At 43.5% G+C, this 19916-nt stretch overlaps 1 protein-coding gene across 4 annotated transcripts in view; it reads right to left on the bottom strand.

The window, feature by feature from the left end:
- LOC110523391 (fibrinogen C domain-containing protein 1) overlaps positions 1-19916 on the bottom strand; it is a 329714-nt gene that overhangs the window by 77354 nt on the left and 232444 nt on the right. Inside the window, exon 8 of one of the 4 annotated variants that reach the window (XM_090234142.1) lies at positions 17234-18315. The exons of 2 other annotated variants lie outside the window; for them this stretch is intronic. In XM_090234142.1, the coding sequence (XP_090090268.1) occupies positions 18275-18315 (41 nt within the window). In that variant the 3' untranslated portion in view covers positions 17234-18274. Of the gene's footprint in view, positions 1-17233; positions 18316-19916 lie in introns of those variants that run through there. One more of the 4 variants, XM_090234143.1, reaches the window with a different exon arrangement.

Below are 19916 nucleotides of genomic sequence, written 5' to 3'. Positions count from 1 at the left end.
GAAGCTGGTTGAGAGAATGCCAAGAGTTTGCAAAGGCAAAGGGTGGCTACTTTGAAGAATCTCAAATATAAAATATATTTGTATTTGTTTAACACTTTTTTTGGTTACTACATGATTGCATATGTGTTATTTTTTAGTTTGATGTCTTCACTATTATTCTACAATGTAGAAAATAGTAAAAATAAAGAAAAACCCTTGAATGTGTCCAAACTTTTGACTGGTGCTGTATATAAATAGGCCCGTTTAATTTTGTCTGGCTTGCCGTTCCAAATAAAATGGCATGTTTTTGCTCATATACACTATATATGTAGCGTTCTTTATGTTGCACAGAAGAACCAAGAAATAAATGAAGAGTGACACCACAGCTGCCTTTTTAGGCTTTTATGTAGATCTGCAATAATGTTATGAAAAGACAGGAATACATTAGTGTCCAATGCACCATCTGACAAGTTGTTATTTCTCTCTCAGTGTTTTCTCAGACTCCCACAATTACATTCATACATAAAGCCATAATGTATAGAATAAAATATGAAACAATCTGACAAGTTGTTCTATTGAGGAGATTGAAGAAAGGTAAAACATATATCCTGTCTCACATCTCCAATACATTGCTAGGTTCATTCAGTGTTGATAGTATTAAAAAAAACGAATGTACAAAAACAGTACTACAAACAAGCTACAAGGTGAAATCGCATTTATCCCATTCAGACCTTAGACGGCTAAAACTGCATCTCCCATAATGCAACGCTAGCATAAGTCAGCAGCTCAGCCAACCATCTGCATCACAGAAAGACATACTAGCTAGCAACAGCAATACTTTTTAGCACTCTGTAAAACTATATCAATAACGATAAAACTCAAAGTTACATGTTTCAACAGTCTCACACTCCCTTATAACAATACCTACAGCATTAACCTTGGGATGCTTTATTTATTTAACGTTATGGACTTCTAATCTGCGACACATACCTTTCTCTCAGTGATTTCTCGGACTGAGGAGAACGGGAGCTACGGGTAGTACCAGGGTGGTAGTAGGTGATGTAAGTACCCAGATTAAATTAAATGCATTTAATGAAATAAAAACCGAAGTTGTTAATATCATCCAGCTACTGTAGCTGGCTACTTGACATCAACATACAGTACTAGTAGTGCAACAATTTAAAATTTAAACCAAAAGTAAAGTTCCTGGTGATCATAGCGATCTGACTCCCCCCCCTTCTGTTTGAACTTGGAATATTCCTTTTCAAGGGTTTGGACAACTGACCCTTAACCTGGATATTCTGTTCTCCGTTGTGTACTATTCTAATTTAAAGTTTATTGGAATAATTATTTTAACTCTCCTACATATATACAAAAGTATGCGGAAACCCCTTTAAATTAGTGGATTTGGCTATTTCAGCCACAACCTGTAATGAACACGATGGAAGAAAGAGAGCTGGTTTCACAGGGAGTAGCAGGTGCTTATTTGTAAAGGACCACAGGAGGAGGCAGGTAGCTGGGTCCAGTGGCAGGCAGAAGGTCCTACACAGGGGGTCAAAAAAGGCAACAGTACAGGCAGGGAAAAGGCTAGTAATGTTGTCCGGGAGATCAAGCAATAGCTTGATAACTGGAAATCCAATAGGCTAAAGTACAGGAATGGAGTAGGCAAAAGGCGTCGTTAGTGAAGCAGGCAAAAACTATCACACAAGGGAGGATTAAATTACAGGGAAAAAAAAACAGCACTCAGAAATGAAGTGTGTCACAAAAAAAAAAATAGCTCACAATGATGTCATGCAAAGAACAACTAAATAGTGTGTGATAATGACATACAGTTGTGTGAACAGGTGATCAGAATTCAGGTGATTGGGATCTGGAGAGTGAGCTGCGTTCAGTGGATCTATGTGTTTGAGAGTATGAGTTGGAAGCAGACGTTACACAACCGTTGCTGACAGGTGTATAAAATCGATTAGTATAGAGATTGTCCAAAATGAAAATTTTCCAGGCATTTACAGTGCCTTCAGAAACTATTCAGACCCCTTGACTTTATCCAAATTCTGTTACGTTACAGCCTTATTTTGAAATTGATTAAATCGTTTTTCCCCTCATCAATTTACACACACTACCCCATAATGACAAGGCAAAAATAAGTTTAGAAATTCTTGCTAATTTATTACAAATAAAAACTAAAATATCACGTTTACATAAGCATTCAGACCCTTTACTCAGTACTTTGTTGATACAGCTTTGTCCTGAGCTCTCTGGAGCAGGTTTTCATCAAGGATCTCCGTTCATCTTCATCTCAATCCTGACTAGTCTCCCAGTCCCTGCCGCTGAAAAACATCTCCACAGCATGATGCTACAACCACCGTGCTTCACCTTAGAGATAGTGCCAGGTTTCCTCTAGACTTGACGGTTGGCATTCAGGCCAAAGTGTTCAATCTTGGCTTCCTCACACCAGAAAACGTTGTTTCTCATGGTCTGAGAGTCTTTAGGTGCCTTTTGGCAAACTCCAAGTGGGCTGTCATGTGCCTTTTACTGTGGCTTCAGTCTGACCACTCTATGATAAAGGCCTGATTGGGGGAGTGCTACAGAGATAGTTGTCCTTCTGAAAGTTTCTCCCATCTCCACAGAGGGTCTCAGGAGCTCTGTCAAGATTGACCATCGGGTTCTTGGTCACCTCGATGACCAAGGCCCTTCTCCACTGATTGCTCAGTTTGGCCTGGTGGCCGGCTCTAGGAAGAGCCTTGGGTGTTCCAAACTTCTTTCATTTAAGAATGTTGGAGGCCACTGTGTTATTGGGGACGTTCAATGCTGCAGACCTTTTTGGTACCCTTCCCCAGATCTGTGCCTCGACACAATCCTGTCTTGGAGCACTACGGACAATTAATTGGACCTAGTGGCTTATTTATTTTCTGACGCTCTATCAACTGTGGGACCTTATATAGACAGGTGTGTGCAAACAAACAGTTTCGAGTCTCATAGCAAAGGGTCTGAATACTTGTGTAAATAAGGTATTTCTGTTTTGAATTTTTAATACATTTGTCCCTTTTAGAATAAGGCTGTAACATAATACAATGTGGAATAAGTCAAGGGGTCTAAAAATGTTCCGAATACACTGTATATAAAAATTCCAGTCGTACTTTATCAAAAGCCTTTTCAAAGTCAACTATGAATGCCAGGCCTGGTTTCCCAGGTTTCCCCACTGTTTTATTACCTCCAATGTATTTTCCATGTAAAAAACAGATTAGCATAAATAATATCTGAATATACATTTTCATTTCAATATCAGTCCTCTGAGTACATCAAAAAAGGTTTGATATACCTCAATTGGTACACCATCCAGCCCTGAAGTTTTCCTGTACATAAAGGCTTTAATTGCATCAAGAAGTTCCTCTTCTGTAATTTGGCCTTCACATGAGTTTTTCTGTACAGCTGTTAATTCTACATTATTATTATTTTTTAAATCCTTTAAATTAACTTCAGTTAGTGGACATGGAGGAGACTGAAATGAAAACATATGCTTGAAAACGTTTTTTATTGCTATCTACAGTATCTGTACTGTTAGTACGTCTATTTCCTTTGTTGATATGAACTCTTTTGACCTAAATTGATTTTGTTTTAAAGATTAGTATTGAATTGAAATGGCCTCTAAAGGCACACTTAAAAGGGCCTCATACGATAAGGGGATCTGCTGTTCCTATGTTATGTTGGAAAAAGTCAGTTATAAATTCTTCTATCCTCGTTAAAAACAAGTTGTCATCCAATAGGCTTATATTAAATGTCCAATATCCTCGCCCACATGGAAATTCTGTAAGAGTAATGTATATGTCAATAATTTGATGGTGCGACCACATTCTGTTCCCTAACAACACTTTTGAAACTTTTGGTACCAGCGAGAATTACATAAAAAAGTAGTCAAGACGACAAGCTTGATTGAGCCTCTACCATGTATATCTCACTAGGTCAGGATAATTAAGCCTCCATATATCCATGATATTAGGGATTTCCTTGCGGGAACTGTTTGGACGTCGCTGGTGGACATAATGTCAGCCTCTCTTTATCAATTCACACTGCTGACGGATGTGAACACTCCTAGACAGAGAGAGGAAGGAATAGAAGAAAACGAGAAAGGAGGTGCCTGCTGTGAATTAAAGCGAGATGGAGAGAGGGAGAAAGAGGGAGGACAAGAGACGAGAGAGGGAGAGAGGTGGCTGTTGTGAGTAAAATTGAGACATAAAGAGGTAAAAAATAGAGAAAGTGAGAGAGGGAGAAAGGGAAAGAGGTGACAGCTGGGTATTAAATCAAGATGAATGCTCTCTCCCTGTTACAGGAAACAAGAGTAGCTCAGAACGTGACAACATCAGTGAAGCTGTCGTCTGGCGGAAGGAAATAAAGTGAACGTAATGTACTGAGGCACATACACATTTTTATTAGCTTCCAGGTATCTGTAGACATGCCAGACAGAAAACAGCCTTTTAGCTGTTTAAAACTATCGGAACAGTCCAATTAGGATACAGACATATTGTTTAGATCTAAGAACACAAATCAAATGTCATAATCCAAATGTTCTTCAACTGTATCTTCTGCCCCTAACCTATATCCATCAATCCCTCCATCTCTACCCCCCCGCCCCCACCACCCGTCCCCCGTCTCCACTCCCACCACCTCTCAATGAGGGGATTCGATTAAGCTGGCCCGGGTTGAACTGGGCTTTGGTCCGTCAAGCAACGCTCTGTCATGTTGTCATTAGCATGAATATATGTTTGAATTTCCAAACATGGTTTCATTGGGAATGCAGACAAAACGTTCTTATCAAAAGCATTCACTTTTGCATGTGAAAACACAGAATTCCACTCATTACTCCACGTGCTTAACCTATGTCACTTTTGTTTTGAGCCGACTTCCCGTTGGCCAGACAGGGCACCCGGCTCATACCCAGGAGGAGTTCCAAAACAAATGCAATCGAATGCAATCACGTTTCACGAAGTGCAAACTCCACCCACTCAGCGACCCTGGTCAGCTTTATCGAATTTCACTCTACCCGTACACACCCCAACTCTTCACACCCCAGCTGTCGGCCAGTATGTGTCATCCTCACCTAATTATACCGGTTGTTAATTGGAGCCTGTCAGGTGTTGCGATGAGCTGCACGCAAGTTTCCCGGAATTGGGACAGGAGGTAATAGAATGTCTGGAAATAGAACCTCTGTTGAGCTACGGGATCATAGTCATCATATTGCTTCTGTCACCAGGTGTGACTGTCTTTGTGAGTTTGACATAAGGCATTGGTAACACTGCGTGACACCTGTTTATTAAGGTGTTCATTGACATTCATTGAGAACATAGAGAATTGGAACATGTTCAATGCAAAGTTGGAACAGAGTGTAAAGGGTATTTATTACAAGTTACAAGTTTTATATTGATAGTATATACAAATATATACGTGTATATATCCTTGTAAATGCAACTACATGTATACTAAAATGTAATCTACGTAATCCCCGAAAGTAATTATTTATCATAAGAGAACCATAAACAATAACTAGTAATGCTGCATACTCTAAGAAAGGTTCAAATCTCACCTTTCTGGTAAAAATAGTTAGAAAATGGTAAGGTGTAGTACCTTCTGAGGACACAAGCTCAAGCACACAGTGCAAATATGATACAAATATGAAAATATGAAACATTTTATTTGATGTATTTCCTATTCAACAAAACTGCATGAATAAAGCTTGAAATGACTTACATGCTTTCTCAATTTACTGTAGTTCAAATTATAATCAAATTATAAAACAACTAACTAACTTCGTATGAGTGTACAGTACAATACACATTTGTATGTTTAGTGTTAGAGAAAATGTGCATATTTTCGAAAGGTCTCTCTTGATCAAAACATCTGCCCCCATCGCTGTTAACATGGCAAAGAGCTCTAGCTTAGCTTCACTCGCTACTGGTGCTTGGGACACAACAGACAAAACTGAGCAAAGAAGCACAGCCCCATAATGCAATGCCATGAAATCCTTTTTGGTTATCTCTCTTGACCCTTACATATTAGATGATGATGTTCTACCTTTGGAAACTAATGGTCTGGCTAATTCAAACAAACAACACACATGTAAACAGTACTTCCTAAATCATTCATTTTGAGTGGAAATGTTTTCTAGTGATGTAGCTGTCCATCCACACAGATGAGCCAAACACATAAACAACTCTGTTAATTTAGGCACTGATGCCGAAACAGAGTTAAGCGTGCGTCAGCAGATGTCACAAAGTGCTTATACAGAAACCCAGCCTAAAACCCCAAACAGCAAGCAATGCAGATGTAGAGGCACAGTGTCTAGGAAAAACTCCTGAGAAAGGCAGGAACCTAGGAAGAAACCTAGAGAGAACCAGGCTCTGAGGGGTTACCAGGTGAAGATTATAAGAGTACATGGCCATTAAGGCCAGATTGTTCTTTAAGATGTTCAAACATTATTAGATGACCAGTAAGGTCAAATAATAATCACAGTGGTTGTAGAGGGTGCAACAGGTCAGCACGTCAGGAGTAAATGTCAGTTGGCTTTTCATAGCCAAGCATTCAGAGGTCGAGACAGCAGGTGTAGTAGAGATAGATACACATATTCTGATCTTGAACATTATCATGAGAATAGCTCTTTCTTTCCTGGGTCCTTCCGATTCGAGATCGGAACCAGAGGTACCTGCGCCTTCGTCCTCTGTTCTGTCTCCCTCTCTGGTGGCTTCTACCTCGGGTTCAGATCTTCAGAGCTCCCCCCTCATCGGACCATGAGGTTGATTCTACAGCTGGCTCAGGTCCATCGGGCCCCACCGCCCTTTGATACTTGATGGGTTTGCGAAACCACTCGAGGCGAATGAACGGCCGGACCATCTCACCCATTGCACCAGGTGTTGTCATCGGCAACTCTATGGTAAGAAAAATTGTGCGAGCACAAGTACAGGACATTACAAGGCTGCTTGGGACCAGTCCATGACAGTTGCCAGGAGCTTACGCTGTTGTAGTCCATGTGGGGTCAAACGACAGTTGGAGGGCTAGCCCGGAACTGCTGCAAAGGGATTTGAAAGAACTGATTCTAGCTCTCAAAGATTCAAAAAATTATTTCAGGTCCAGTACCACTGTTGGGCCTCAGGTGTGAAAGATTCAGCAGGCTACTAGCACCTGGCTAAAAGATGAATGTAGCTCTACAGGAGTTCATCCAAATCATCTTGGCTCATGGACTCTGTCCACACATTTCAAGGCTGCATTGAGACAATGATTTTCCCTTTATAGTGCACCCGGACTGTGGACCGTCGCTGGAAGCTCTGGACTGGGAACTGACGTCGGAAGCTCTGGACTGGGAACTGTCGCCTGGAAGCTCTGGACTGGGAACTGTCGCCGGAAGCTCTGGACTGGGAACTGTCGCCGGAAGCTCTGGACTGTGGAGGCGCACTGGAGGCCTGATGCGTTGGACTGGTACAGGTGGCACAGGAATGATGAAACGCACCTCAGGGCGAGTGTGGAGAGGAGGCACAGGACGTACTGGACTGTGGAGGCGCACTGGAGACCTGATGCGTGGGACCGGTACAGGTGGCACCGGGCTGATGACATGCACCTCAGGGCGAGTGCGGAGAGGAGGCACAGGACGTACTGGACTGTGGAGGCGCACTGGAGGTCTATAGTGCAGAGCTGGCACAACCCTTCCTGACTGGATGCTCACTCCAGCCCGGCAAGTGCGGGAAGCTAGCACAAGACGCACTGGGCTGTGAAAGCACACTGGAGACCTGATGTGTGGGACCGGTACAGGTGGTACCGGGATGATGACATGCACCTCAGCTCTCAATGCCAGCACCTCTCTCCGGAATCTTGCGTCAAGCTCCTCACTCGACTCCCTGACTGGCTCCATGTGCCCCCCAAAATGTTTCCTTGGGGTTGCCTCTCGTGCTTGCTCCATTGACCTATCTCCTCGTATGGTCGCCGTTCCGCTTTCGCTGCCTCTATCTCCTCCTTAGGACGGCTATACTCCCCGGCCTGCGTCCAGCGTCCTTTTCCATCCAGGATCTCTTCCCAAGTCCACTCCTCCTGTACACGCTGCTTGGCAACTAAACATAGTCAAGATCCCACACCAGAAAGTGGGACAAAGGGCTGCCTAAATATGATCCCCAATCAGAGACAATGATAAACAGCTGTCTCTGATTGGGAACCATATCAGGCCAACATAGAAATACACAACATAGAATGCCCACCCCAAATCACACCCTGACCTAACCAAATAGAGAAATAAAACGTCTCTCTAAGGTCAGGGCGTGACAATGATAGCTAAGGAGATGGAGAAAATGCTGGCCTTTGATTGCGAATATGCAGAGGGAGTCAAAGTGAACAGACAGAAGGCTGTATAAAACACCTTTCTCCAGATTACATCTTCAAACTAGGGGCAACAATGGCATCCATGACAGAGAGGGAGAAGCATCCATCCATGTATACGGGTAAAATAGTCTACCCTGACTTTCAGTGTTTCCTATTTCTATTATGCTAAATATTAGCCACTACAAGTATCGACGTCAGTAGGCCTAATAACCACACACATTCAACTGCCAATTTACTGTTAGTTCCCTTAAATTGGTACAGCCTACATTATCGTTCCATTTAATTCCATTGTTTTGTTTACCTTCATTTTCTTCCTCTGTAAAAGCCATCACCCCTCCCCCTTACACTCAATAATTGCCCCCTTACACTCAACATGTGGTTGTTGCTGAGTATCTTAATCTTAAGGATTCACCCTTTAAAAGAAAATTGTCTAAAATGACATACCCAAATCTAACTGCCTGTAGCTCAGGCCCTGAAGCAAGGATATGCATATTCTTGGTACCATTTGAAAGGAAACACTTTGAAGTTTGTTGAAATGTGAAATGAACGTAGGAGAATATAACACAATAGATCTGGGAAAAGATAAAACAAATAAAAAAAACAATCGTTCTTTTTAATTTTTTTTGTACTATCATCTTTGAAATTCATGTGAAAGGCCATAATATATTATTCCAGCCCAGTCACCTGACTTAGAATTCCTCACAATCAAATGTCGACCACATTATCTACCAAGAGAATTATCTTCGATTATAATCACAGCCGTATATATTCCCCCCAAGCAGACACATCGATGGCCCTGAACTAACTTTATTTGACTCTATGTAAACTGGAAACCACATATCCTTAGGCTGCATTCATTGTAGCTGGGGATTTTAACAAGACTAATCTGAAAACAAGACTACCTAAATTCTATCAGCATATCGATTGCGCAAACAGGGCTGGTAAAACCCTGGATCATTGTTATTCTAACTTACGCAACGCATATAAGGCCCTCCCCCACCCTCCTTTCAGAAAAGCTGACCATGACTCAATTTTGTTGCTTCCAGCCTACAGACTGAGATAGAAAGAAGATGCTCCCGTGCTCAGGTCTGTTCAACGCTGGTCCGACAGATCTGATTCCACGCTTCAAGACTGCTTAGATCACGTGGATTGGGATATGTTCCGCATTGCGTCCAACAACAACATTGACGAATACGCTGATTCATGGAGAGAGTTCATTAGAAAGTGCATTGACGATGTTATACCCACAGCAACGATTAAAACATTCCCATTGATGGCAGCATTCGCGCGAAACTGAAAGCGCGAACCATTGTTTTTAACCAGGGCAAGGTGACAGGAAACATGACCGAATACAAACAGTGTAGTTATCCCTCCGCAAGGCAATCAAACAAGCTAAGCGTCAGTATAGAGACAAAGCAGAGTCGCAATTCAAGGGCTCAGACACATTTAAACGTGTTAAACATCGCAAGGCTGCAGGCACAGACGGCATCCCCAGCCGCATCCTCAGAGCATGCGCAGACCAGCTGGCTGGTGTTTTTACAGACATATTCAATCAATCCTTATCCCAGTCTGCTGTTCCCACATGCTTCAAGAGGGCCACCATTGTTCCTGATCCCAAGAAAGCTAAGGTAACTGAGCTAAACGACTACCGCCCCGTAGCACTCACTTCCGTCATCATGAAGTGCTTTGAGAGACTAGTCAAGGACCATATCACCTCCACCCTACCTGACACCCTAGACCCACTCCAATTTGCTTACCGCCCCAATAGGTCCACAGACGACACAATCGCAACCACACTGCACACTGCCCTAACCCATCTGGACAAGAGGAATACCTATGTGAGAATGCTGTTCATCGACTACAGCTCAGCATTTAACACCATAGTACCCTCCAAGCTCGTCATCAAGCTCGAGACCCTGGGTCTCGAACCCGCCCGGTGCAACTAGGTACTGGACTTCCTGACGGGCCATCCCCAGGTGGTGAGGGTAGGCAACAACATCTCCACCCCGCTGATCCTCAACACTGGGTCCCCACACGGGTGCGTTCTGAGCCCTCTCCTGTACTCCCTGTTCACCCATGACTGCGTGGCCATGCACGCCTCCAACTCAATCATCAAGTTTGCGGACGACACTACAGTGGTAGGCTTGATCACCAACAACGACGAGACGGCTTACAGGGAGGAGGTGAGGGCCCTCGGAGTGTGTTGTCAGGAAAATAACCTCACACTCAACGTCAACAAAACAAAGGAGATGATTGTGGACTAAAGTGAAAGAGCAGAGGGAGCACCCCCTATCCACATCGACGGGACAGTAGTGGAGAGGGTAGTAAGTTTTAAGTTCCTCGGCGTACACATCACGGACAAACTGAATTGGTCCACCCACACAGACAGCGTTATGAAGAAGGCGCAGCAGCGTCTCTTCAACCTCAGGAGGCTGAAGAAATTCGGCTTGTCACCAAAAGCACTCACAAACTTCTACAGATGCACGATCGAGAGCATCCTGTCAGGCTGTATCACCGCCTGGTACGGCAACTGCTCCGCCCACAATCGTAAGGCTCTCCAGAGGGTAGTGAGGTCTGCACAACGCATCACCGAGGGCAAACTACCTGCCCTCCAGGACACCTACACCACCCGATGTCACAGGAAGTCCATAAAGATCATCAAGGACAACAACCACCCGAGCCACTGCCTGTTCACCCCTCTATCATCAAGAAGGCGAGGTCAGTACAGGTGCATCAAAGCAGGGACCGAGAGACTGAAAAACAGCTTCTATCTCAAGGCCATCAGACTGTTAAACAGCCACCACTAACATTGAGTGGCTGCTGCCAACATACTGACTCAACTCCAGCCACTTTAATAATGGGAATTGATGGAAATTGATGGAAAATATATTACTAGCCTCTTTAAACAATGCTACTTAATATAATGTTTACATACCCTACATTACTCATCTCATATGTATATGTATATACTGTACTCTATATCATCTACTGCATCTTTATGTAATACATGTATCACTAGCCACTTCAACCTATGCCACTTTGTTTACATACCCTACATTACTTGTCTCATATGTATATACTGTACTCGATACCATCTACTGCATCTTGCCTATGCCGTTCTGTACCATCACTCATTCATATATCTTTATGTACATATTCTTTATCCCTTTACACTTGTGTGTATAAGGTAGTAGTTTTGGAATTGTTAGGTTAGATTACTCAGAAGCACAAGCATTTCGCTACACTCGCATTATCTGCTAACCATGTGTATGTGACAAATAAAATTTGATTTGATTTGATTTATTCTCTCTATTTCAATCACATAAATTAAGTTTTCTTGTACCTTTCGTTCTAAAACAGTTTAAATCAAATCAAATCAAATGTATTTATATAGCCCTTCGTACATCAGCTGATATCTCAAAGTGCTATACATAAACCCAGCCTAAAACCCCAAACAGCAAGCAATGCAGGTGTAGAAGCACGGTGGCTAGGAAAAACTCCCTAGAAAGGCCAAAACCTAGGAAGAAATCTAGAGAGGAACCAGGCTATGTGGGGTGGCCAGTCCTCTTCTGGCTGTGCCGGGTGGAGATTATAACAGAACATGGCCAAGATGTTCAAATGTTCATAAATGACCAGCATGGTCGAATAATAATAAGGCAGAACAGTTGAAACTGGAGCAGCAGCACAGCCAGGTGGACTGGGGACAGCAAGGAGTCATCATGTCAGGTAGTCCTGGGGCATGGTCCTAGGGCTCAGGTCCTCCGAGAGAGAGAAAGAGAGAAGGAGAGAATTAGAGAACGCACACTTAGATTCACACAGGACACCGAATAGGACAGGAGAAGTACTCCAGATATAACAAACTGACCCTAGCCCCCCGACACATAAACTACTGCAGCATAAATACTGGAGGCTGAGACAGGAGGGGTCAGGAGACACTGTGGCCCCATCCGAGGACACCCCCGGGCAGGGCCAAACAGGAAGGATATAACCCCACCCACTTTGCCAAAGCACAGCCCCCACAACACTAGAGGGATATCTTCAACCACCAACTTACCATCCTGAGACAAGGCTGAGTATAGCCCACAAAGACCTCCGCCACGGCACAACCCAACGGGGGGGGGGGGGGGGGGCGCCAACCCAGACAGGATGACCACATCAGTGACTCAGCCCACTCAGGTGACGCACCCCCTCCAGGGACGGCATGAGAGAGCCCCAGTAAAGCCAGTGACTCAGCCCCTGAATAGGGTTAGAGGCAGAGAATCCCAGTGGAAAGAGGGGAACCGGCCAGGCAGAGACAGCAAGGGCGGTTCGTTGCTCCAGAGCCTTTCCGTTCACCCTCCCACTCCTGGGCCAGACTACACTCAATCATATGACCCACTGAAGAGATGAGTCTTCAGTAGAGACTTAAAGGTTGAGACCGAGTTTGCGTCTCTGACATGGGTAGGCAGACCGTTCCATAAAAATGGAACTCTATAGGAGAAAGCCCTGCCTCCAGCTGTTTGCTTAAAAATTCTAGGGACAATTAGGAGGCCTGCGTCTTGTGACCGTAGCGTACGTGTAGGTATGTACGGCAGGACCAAATCAGAGAGATAGGTAGGAGCAAGCCCATGTAATGCTTTGTAGGTTAGCAGTAAAACCTTGAAATCAGCCCTTGCTTTGACAGGAAGCCAGTGTAGAGAGGCTAGCACTGGAGTAATATGATCAAATTTTTTGGTTCTAGTCAGGATTCTAGCAGCCGTATTTAGCACTAACTGAAGTTTATTTAGTGCTTTATCCGGGTAGCCGGAAAGTAGAGCATTGCAGTAGTCTAACCTGGAAGTGACAAAAGCATGGATTAATTTTTCTGCATCATTTTTGGACAGAAAGTTTCTGATTAATTGTCAGATTCAACAGAAGATCTCTTTGTTTCTTGGGACCTAGAACAAGCATCTCTGTTTTGTCCGAGTTTAAAAGTAGAAAGTTTGCAGCCATCCACTTCCTTATGTCTGAAACACATTCTTCTAGCAAGGGCAATTTTGGGGCTTCACCATGTTTAATTGAAATGTACAGCTGTGTGTCATCCGCATAGCAGTGAAAGTTAACATTATGTTTTCGAATGACATCCCCAAGAGGTAAAATATATAGTGAAAACAATAGTGGTCCTAAAACGGAACCTCGAGGAACACCAAAATTTACAGTTGATTTGTCAGAGGACAAACCATTCACAGAGACAAACTGATATCTTTCCGACAGATAAGATCTAAACCAGGCCAGAACTTGTCCGTGTAGACCAATTTGGGTTTCCAATCTCTCCAAAAGAATGTGGTGATCGATGGTATCAAAAGCAGCACTAAGGTCTAGGAGCACGAGGACAGATGCAGAGCCTCGGTCCGATGCCATTAAAATGTAATTTACCACCTTCACAAGTGCCGTCTCAGTGCTATGATGGGGTCTAAAACCAGACTGAAGCATTTCGTATACATTGTTTGTCTTCAGGAAGGCAGTGAGTTGTTGCGCAACAGCCTTTTCTAAAATTTTTGAGAGGAATGGAAGATTCGATATAGGCCGATAGTTTTTTATATTTTCTGGGTCAAGGTTTGGCTTTTTCAAGAGAGGCTTTATTACTGCCACTTTTAGTGAGTTTGGTACACATCCGGTGGATAGAGAGCCGTTTATTATGTTCAACATAGGAGGGCCAAGCACAGGAAGCAGCTCTTTCAGTAGTTTAGTTGGAATAGGGTCCAGTATGCAGCTTGAAGGTTTAGAGGCCATGATTATTTTCATCATTGTGTCAAGAGATATAGTACTAAAACACTTGAGCGTCTCTCTTGATCCTAGGTCCTGGCAGAGTTGTGCAGACTCAGGACAACTGAGCTTTGAAGGAATACGCAGATTTAAGGAGGAGTCCGTAATTTGCTTTCTAATAATCATAATCTTTTCCTCCAAGAAGTTCATGAATTTATCACTGCTAAAGTGAAAGTCATCCTCTCTTGGGGAATGCTGCTTTTTAGTTAGCTTTGCGACAGTATCAAAAAGGAATTTCGGATTGTTCTTATTTTCCTCAATTAAGTTAGAAAAATAGGATGATCGAGCAGCAGTAAGGGCTCTTCGGTACTGGACAGTACTGTCTTTCCAAGCTAGTCGGAAGACTTCCAGTTTGGTGTGGCGCCATTTCCGTTCCAATTTTCTGGAAGCTTGCTTCAGAGCTCGGGTATTTTCTGTGTACCAGGGAGCTAGTTTCTTATGAGAAATGTTTTTAGTTTTTAGGGGTGCAACTGCATCTAGGGTATTGAGCAAGGTTAAGTTGAGTTCCTCAGTTACGTGGTTAACTGATTTTTGTCCTCTGGCGTCCTTGGGTAGACAGAGGGAATCTGGAAGGACATCAAGGAATCTTTGTGTTGTCTGTGAATTTATAGCACGACTTTTGATGATCCTTGGTTGGGGTCTGAGCAGATTATTTGTTGCAATTGCAAACGTAATAAAATGGTGGTCCGATAGTCCAGGATTATGAGGAAAAACATTAAGATCCACAACATTTATTCCATGGGACAAAACTAGGTCCAGCGTATGACTGTGACAGTGAGTGGGTCCAGAGACATGTTGGACAAAACCCACTGAGTCGATGATGGCTCCGAAAGCCTTTTGGAGTGGGTCTGTGGACTTTTCCATGTGAATATTAAAGTCACCAAAGATTAGAATATTATCCGCTATGACTACAAGGTCCGATAGGAATTCAGGGAACTCAGTGAGGAACGCTGTATATGGCCCAGGAGGCCTGTAAACAGTAGCTATAAAAAGTGATTGAGTAGGCTGCATAGATTTCATGACTAGAAGCTCAAAAGACGAAAACGTAATTTTTTTTTTTGTAAATTGAAATTTGCTATCGTAAATGTTAGCAACACCTCCGCCTTTGCGGGATGCACGGGGGATATGGTCACTAGTGTAGCCAGGAGGTGAGGCCTCATTTAACACAGTAAATATCTCGCTTTCAAGACTCAACTAGCTAGCCTTCAGTATGTGGATAACCTGAAATAATTAAAGATCAAGAACACAGAAGTAAAAGATACATTAAAACCAGATTAAAAAGTAGAACTAGTTTCTTCATGTTTTTTCATCCCCAGTCGCTATTTCATTCTGATTAGCATCAACACCACATTCTATAACAATCTAGAACGGAACAATTAAAACCCTAATTAGCCTTATTTCCCAGAGGTGGTGAACAATTAAACACAAAACAAAGGAAAAGGTACTTCACCATGCTGAGAGACTTTGTTATCACAAGCATGGCTTTGTAGTAATAATACCACAACACGAAGAAAACCTGGGAGAGATCTCACGGTGAGTACCTGAATACACCGCTGTGTTAATTGAAGCTTGTAAATATACTGAACAAGAACATAAATGCAACATGCAGCGACGTCAATGATTTTACTGTGTTACAGTTCATATGAGGAAATCAGTCAACATTCATTAGGCCCTAATCTATGGATTTCACATGACTGGGCAGGGGCGCAGCCTGGGAGGCCCACCCATAGGCCCACCCACCTGGGAGCTTGGCGCAGCCAATCAAAATGAGTTTTCCCCCACAAAAGGGCTTTGTTACATACAGAAATACTCCTCAGTTTCATCAGCTGTCTGCTGGCTGGTCTCAGATGATCCCACAGGTAAAGAAACCGGATGTGGAGGTCCTGGGCTGCCGTGGTTCAACGTGATCTGAAGTTGTGAGGCCGGTTGGACGTACTGAAAAATTCTCTAAAACGACATTAGAAGAACATTGTTTCTTAATGTTCTCTGAACGTGCTGAGAACATGACTTTAAATAGTACCATGAGGAAACCTGTATGAAACGTTATGCTGAAGTACTGAAATTCCCACAGAAGAATCCTGTTCCAAAAATGAAATGTAAACATCTTTGACATTTTAGAAAACGTTCTGTTAATAAAGTAATGAATTACCAAGACAATAACATTATTTTGTCGAGTTCCTTAAATGTGCTGAGAATGTTCCAAAGCCAATAAACTATCCTGCACCATTCCCAGAGTGTTGTGGGAAGCTTGCTTGCAAAATAACCAAGCTTTAAGAAACATTTGTTTTTCAAAACATTATTTGCTAGCTGAATGGCCATATATGTTAATCATAATCAATTAGGACTGTCCAGTCCTGCAGTCAGCATGCCAATTGCACTCTCCCTCAAAACTTGAGACTTCTGTGGCATTGTGTTGTGTGACAAAACTGCACCATTTAGAGTGGCTGTTTATGTCCCCAGCACAAGGTGCACCTGTTTAATGATCATACTGTTTAATCGGCTTCTTGATATGCCACACCTGTCAGGTGGATGGATTATCTTGGCCAAGGAGAAATGTTCACTAACAGGGATGTAAGTAGGCTTTTTGTGCATATGGAACATAATTTCTACATGCTCTGCCCCCTGCTGTTTTGACTCTGTCTCGGTGTTTGTTTGTGTACTGAATGTCTGTGTCTGGGTGTGTTTGTGTATGTGTAGAGACTGCTGGTTTACAGGATGCAGCAGAAAGAGGTGCGGTGTCACTGTGTACAAAGATACCAGCTCAAAAGCCTTATGTGTTGGCTTGAAGTGTTTGTGGGACTCGTAAAGTTTGCCAGAGTTATTGTTGAATGTTGAAGAGGTTGTACACACAGTGTCCTCTCATGGCTCTGGGCTAAGTGTGTGTGTGAGAGGGGTGTTTGTGTGTTCTGCTAAGTCCTAGTGTGAGTGTGAAGTAGTGTAGTGTGTGACATTACTATGAGGTTCATGTGTAGTGTGTCATTGGTGTGTGTGTGCCTGTGTGTGTTAATGTGTAGTGTGTCATTGGTGTGTGTGTGCCTGTGTGTGTTAATGTGTAGTGTGTGTGTATCAAGGCACAAGGTGAGACCCAGATGCAGACACAGAAGGCAGACAGTTGGAGTCTTACAATGTTTATTAGACAAGAGAATGGTCGTGGACAGGCAAAAAGGTCAAAACCAGATCAGAGTCTAGGAGGTACAGAGTGATAGACAGACTTGTGGTCAAGACAGGCAGAATGGTCAAGCAGGCGGGTACAAAGTCCAGAAACAGGCAAGGGTCAAAACCGGGGGGACTAGAACAAGGAAAATGCAAAAAGCAGGAGAACAGGGAAAAATGCTGAGAACAGGGAAAAATACAAGACGAACTGGCACAGAGACAGGAAACACAGGGATAAATACACCGGGGAAAACAAGCGACACCTGGAGGGGCTGGAGACAATAACGAGGACAGATAAAACAGATCAGGGTGAGACAGTGTGTGCCTGTGTGTGTTAATGTGTAGTGTGTCATTAGTGTGTGTGTGCTAATGTGTAGTGTCATTGGTGTGTATGTGCGCCTGTGTGTGTTAATGTCTATTGTGTTATTAGTGTTTGTGGGCCTGTGTGTTAATGTGTAGTGTGTCATTAGTGTGTGTGTGCGCATGTGTCTGTTAATGTGTAGTGTGTCATTGGTGTGTGTGTATCAAGGCACAAGGCGAGACCCAGATGCAGACACAGGAGGCAGATGGTTGGAGTCTTACAATGTTTATTAATCCAAAGGGGTAGGCAAGAGAATGGTCGTGGACAGGCAAAAGGTCAAAACCAGATCAGAGTCCAGGAGGTACAGAGTGGCAGACAGGCTCATGTTCAAGGCAGGCAAAATGGTCAAAACCAGATCAGAGTCCAGGAGGTACAGAGTGGCAGACAGGCTCGTGGTCAAGGCAGGCAGAAGGGTCAGGCAGGCGGGTACAGAGTCCAGGGGGTACAGAGTGGCAGACAGGCTCATGGTCAAGGCAGGCAAAATGGTCAAAACCAGATCAGAGTCCAGGAGGTACAGAGTGGCAGACAGGCTCGTGGTCAAGGCAGGCAGAAGGGTCAGGCAGGCGGGTACAGAGTCCAGGGGGTACAGAGTGGCAGACAGGCTCATGGTCAAGGCAGGCAAAATGGTCAGGCAGCTGACTACAAAGTCCAGAAACAGGCAAGGGTCAAAACCGGGAGGACTAGAAAAAGGAGAATGCAAAAATCAGGAGAACGGGAAAAACGCTGGTTGACTTGGAAAAATACAAGACGAACTGGCACAGAGAGACAGGAAACACAGGGATAAATACACTGGGGCAAAAAAGCAACCCCTGGAGGGAATGGAGACAATAACAAGGACATTTGAAACAGATCAGGGTGAGACAGTGTGTGCCTGTGTGTGTTAATGTGTAGTGTGTTATTAGTGTGTGTGTGCCTGTGTGTGTTAATGTGTGTCATTGGTGTGTATGTGTAGTGTGTCAGTAGTGTGTGTGTGTGCCTGTGTGTGTTAATGCGTATTGTGTCATTAGTGTGTGTGTGCCTGTGTGTGTTAATGTGTAGTGTCATTAGTGTTTGTGTGACTGTGTGTATGCATGTGTAGTGTGTCATTAGTGTGTGTGTGTTTGCCTGTGTGTGTTAATGTGTAGTGTGTCATTGGTGTGTATGTGTAGTGTCAGTAGTGTGTGTGTTAATGTGTATTGTGCCATTAGTGTGTGTATGCCTGTGTGTGTTAATATGTGTAGTGTCATTTGTGTTTGTGTGACTGTATGTGTTAACGTGTAGTGTGTTATTAGTGTTTGTGTGCCTGTGTGTGTTAATGTGTAGTGCGTGATTTTAGTCATGTATCCTGAACAGTGCGTGATATTAGTCATGTATCCTGAACAGTGCGTGACATTAGTCATGTATCCTGAACAGTGCGTGACATTAGTCATGTATCCTGGACAGTGTGTGGCATTGGCCCAGATACCAGCTCTACATCTTGACCCTTACTATGCTCTGATATACATTGGAGGTTACTGAAGTTGATGACAGACATCTTGCCATCAGTCTGTTATGTTGACATTTCCCAAAGACTGTAGTCAGCACCTGTCAACCTTCAGGGGAAACTGGTGACATAAATGCACTGCTACACATAACCAGCAGTATGGAATTGTAGGATTTGTTGTTGCTGACAAAACAACATGGGCTTTCATTTGTGCATATGAACCATTCTGGATGTGCCACATTTGTTTTTCATCACACATTTGAGCACTGAGTGTTTTGTTTCTACAGCACAGACCTGACCTCAGGGCTGGAATTTTAGCAGCCATTCATGCACCGTCAGTATCCCATATCTTTGGAGGGAAATGTGAAACAGACCTATTTTGAGCCCCCATGTTGATGGCGTTTGGATGGCAGTGTGTTGTGAAGAGAGAGAGGTGCAGGGCAGAGGCTCACAGACTGTCTAGAAGAGAAAGGTTTGGTTGATTTAAAATCACCACAGAGCATGTAATCTGAGGACAGGAAGCAGACAGAGAGAGAGAAAGAGAGAGGGAGGGGAGAGAGAAAGAAAATTGAAGGAAAGAGAGAAAGAATGAGAGAAATAAAGAGAAAGAGAGAGAGCGAGAGAGTGGAGAACTGAAGTGGGAGAGAGAAAGAAAGAGCAAAAGAGCATGTGAGAACAAGAGGTATGAAGAGAGAGAGCAAAAACACAAGAAAGACAGAGATAGCAAAAACTCAAGAGGGAGCATGACAGAGGGGGTGGAAGAGGAAGCACCTAGGCAAAGAACCTAATTTAATACCAGGGGTTGGTTAAGAATAAGGG

The sequence above is a fragment of the Oncorhynchus mykiss genome, chromosome 5 (assembly GCF_057628025.1).
Source record: "Oncorhynchus mykiss isolate SJ-2025 chromosome 5, ASM5762802v1, whole genome shotgun sequence".
Classification (NCBI taxonomy): Eukaryota; Metazoa; Chordata; class Actinopteri; order Salmoniformes; family Salmonidae; genus Oncorhynchus; species Oncorhynchus mykiss.
Note: the sequence above shows the minus strand (reverse complement) of the source record. Positions and strands in the feature narration are given on the sequence as shown.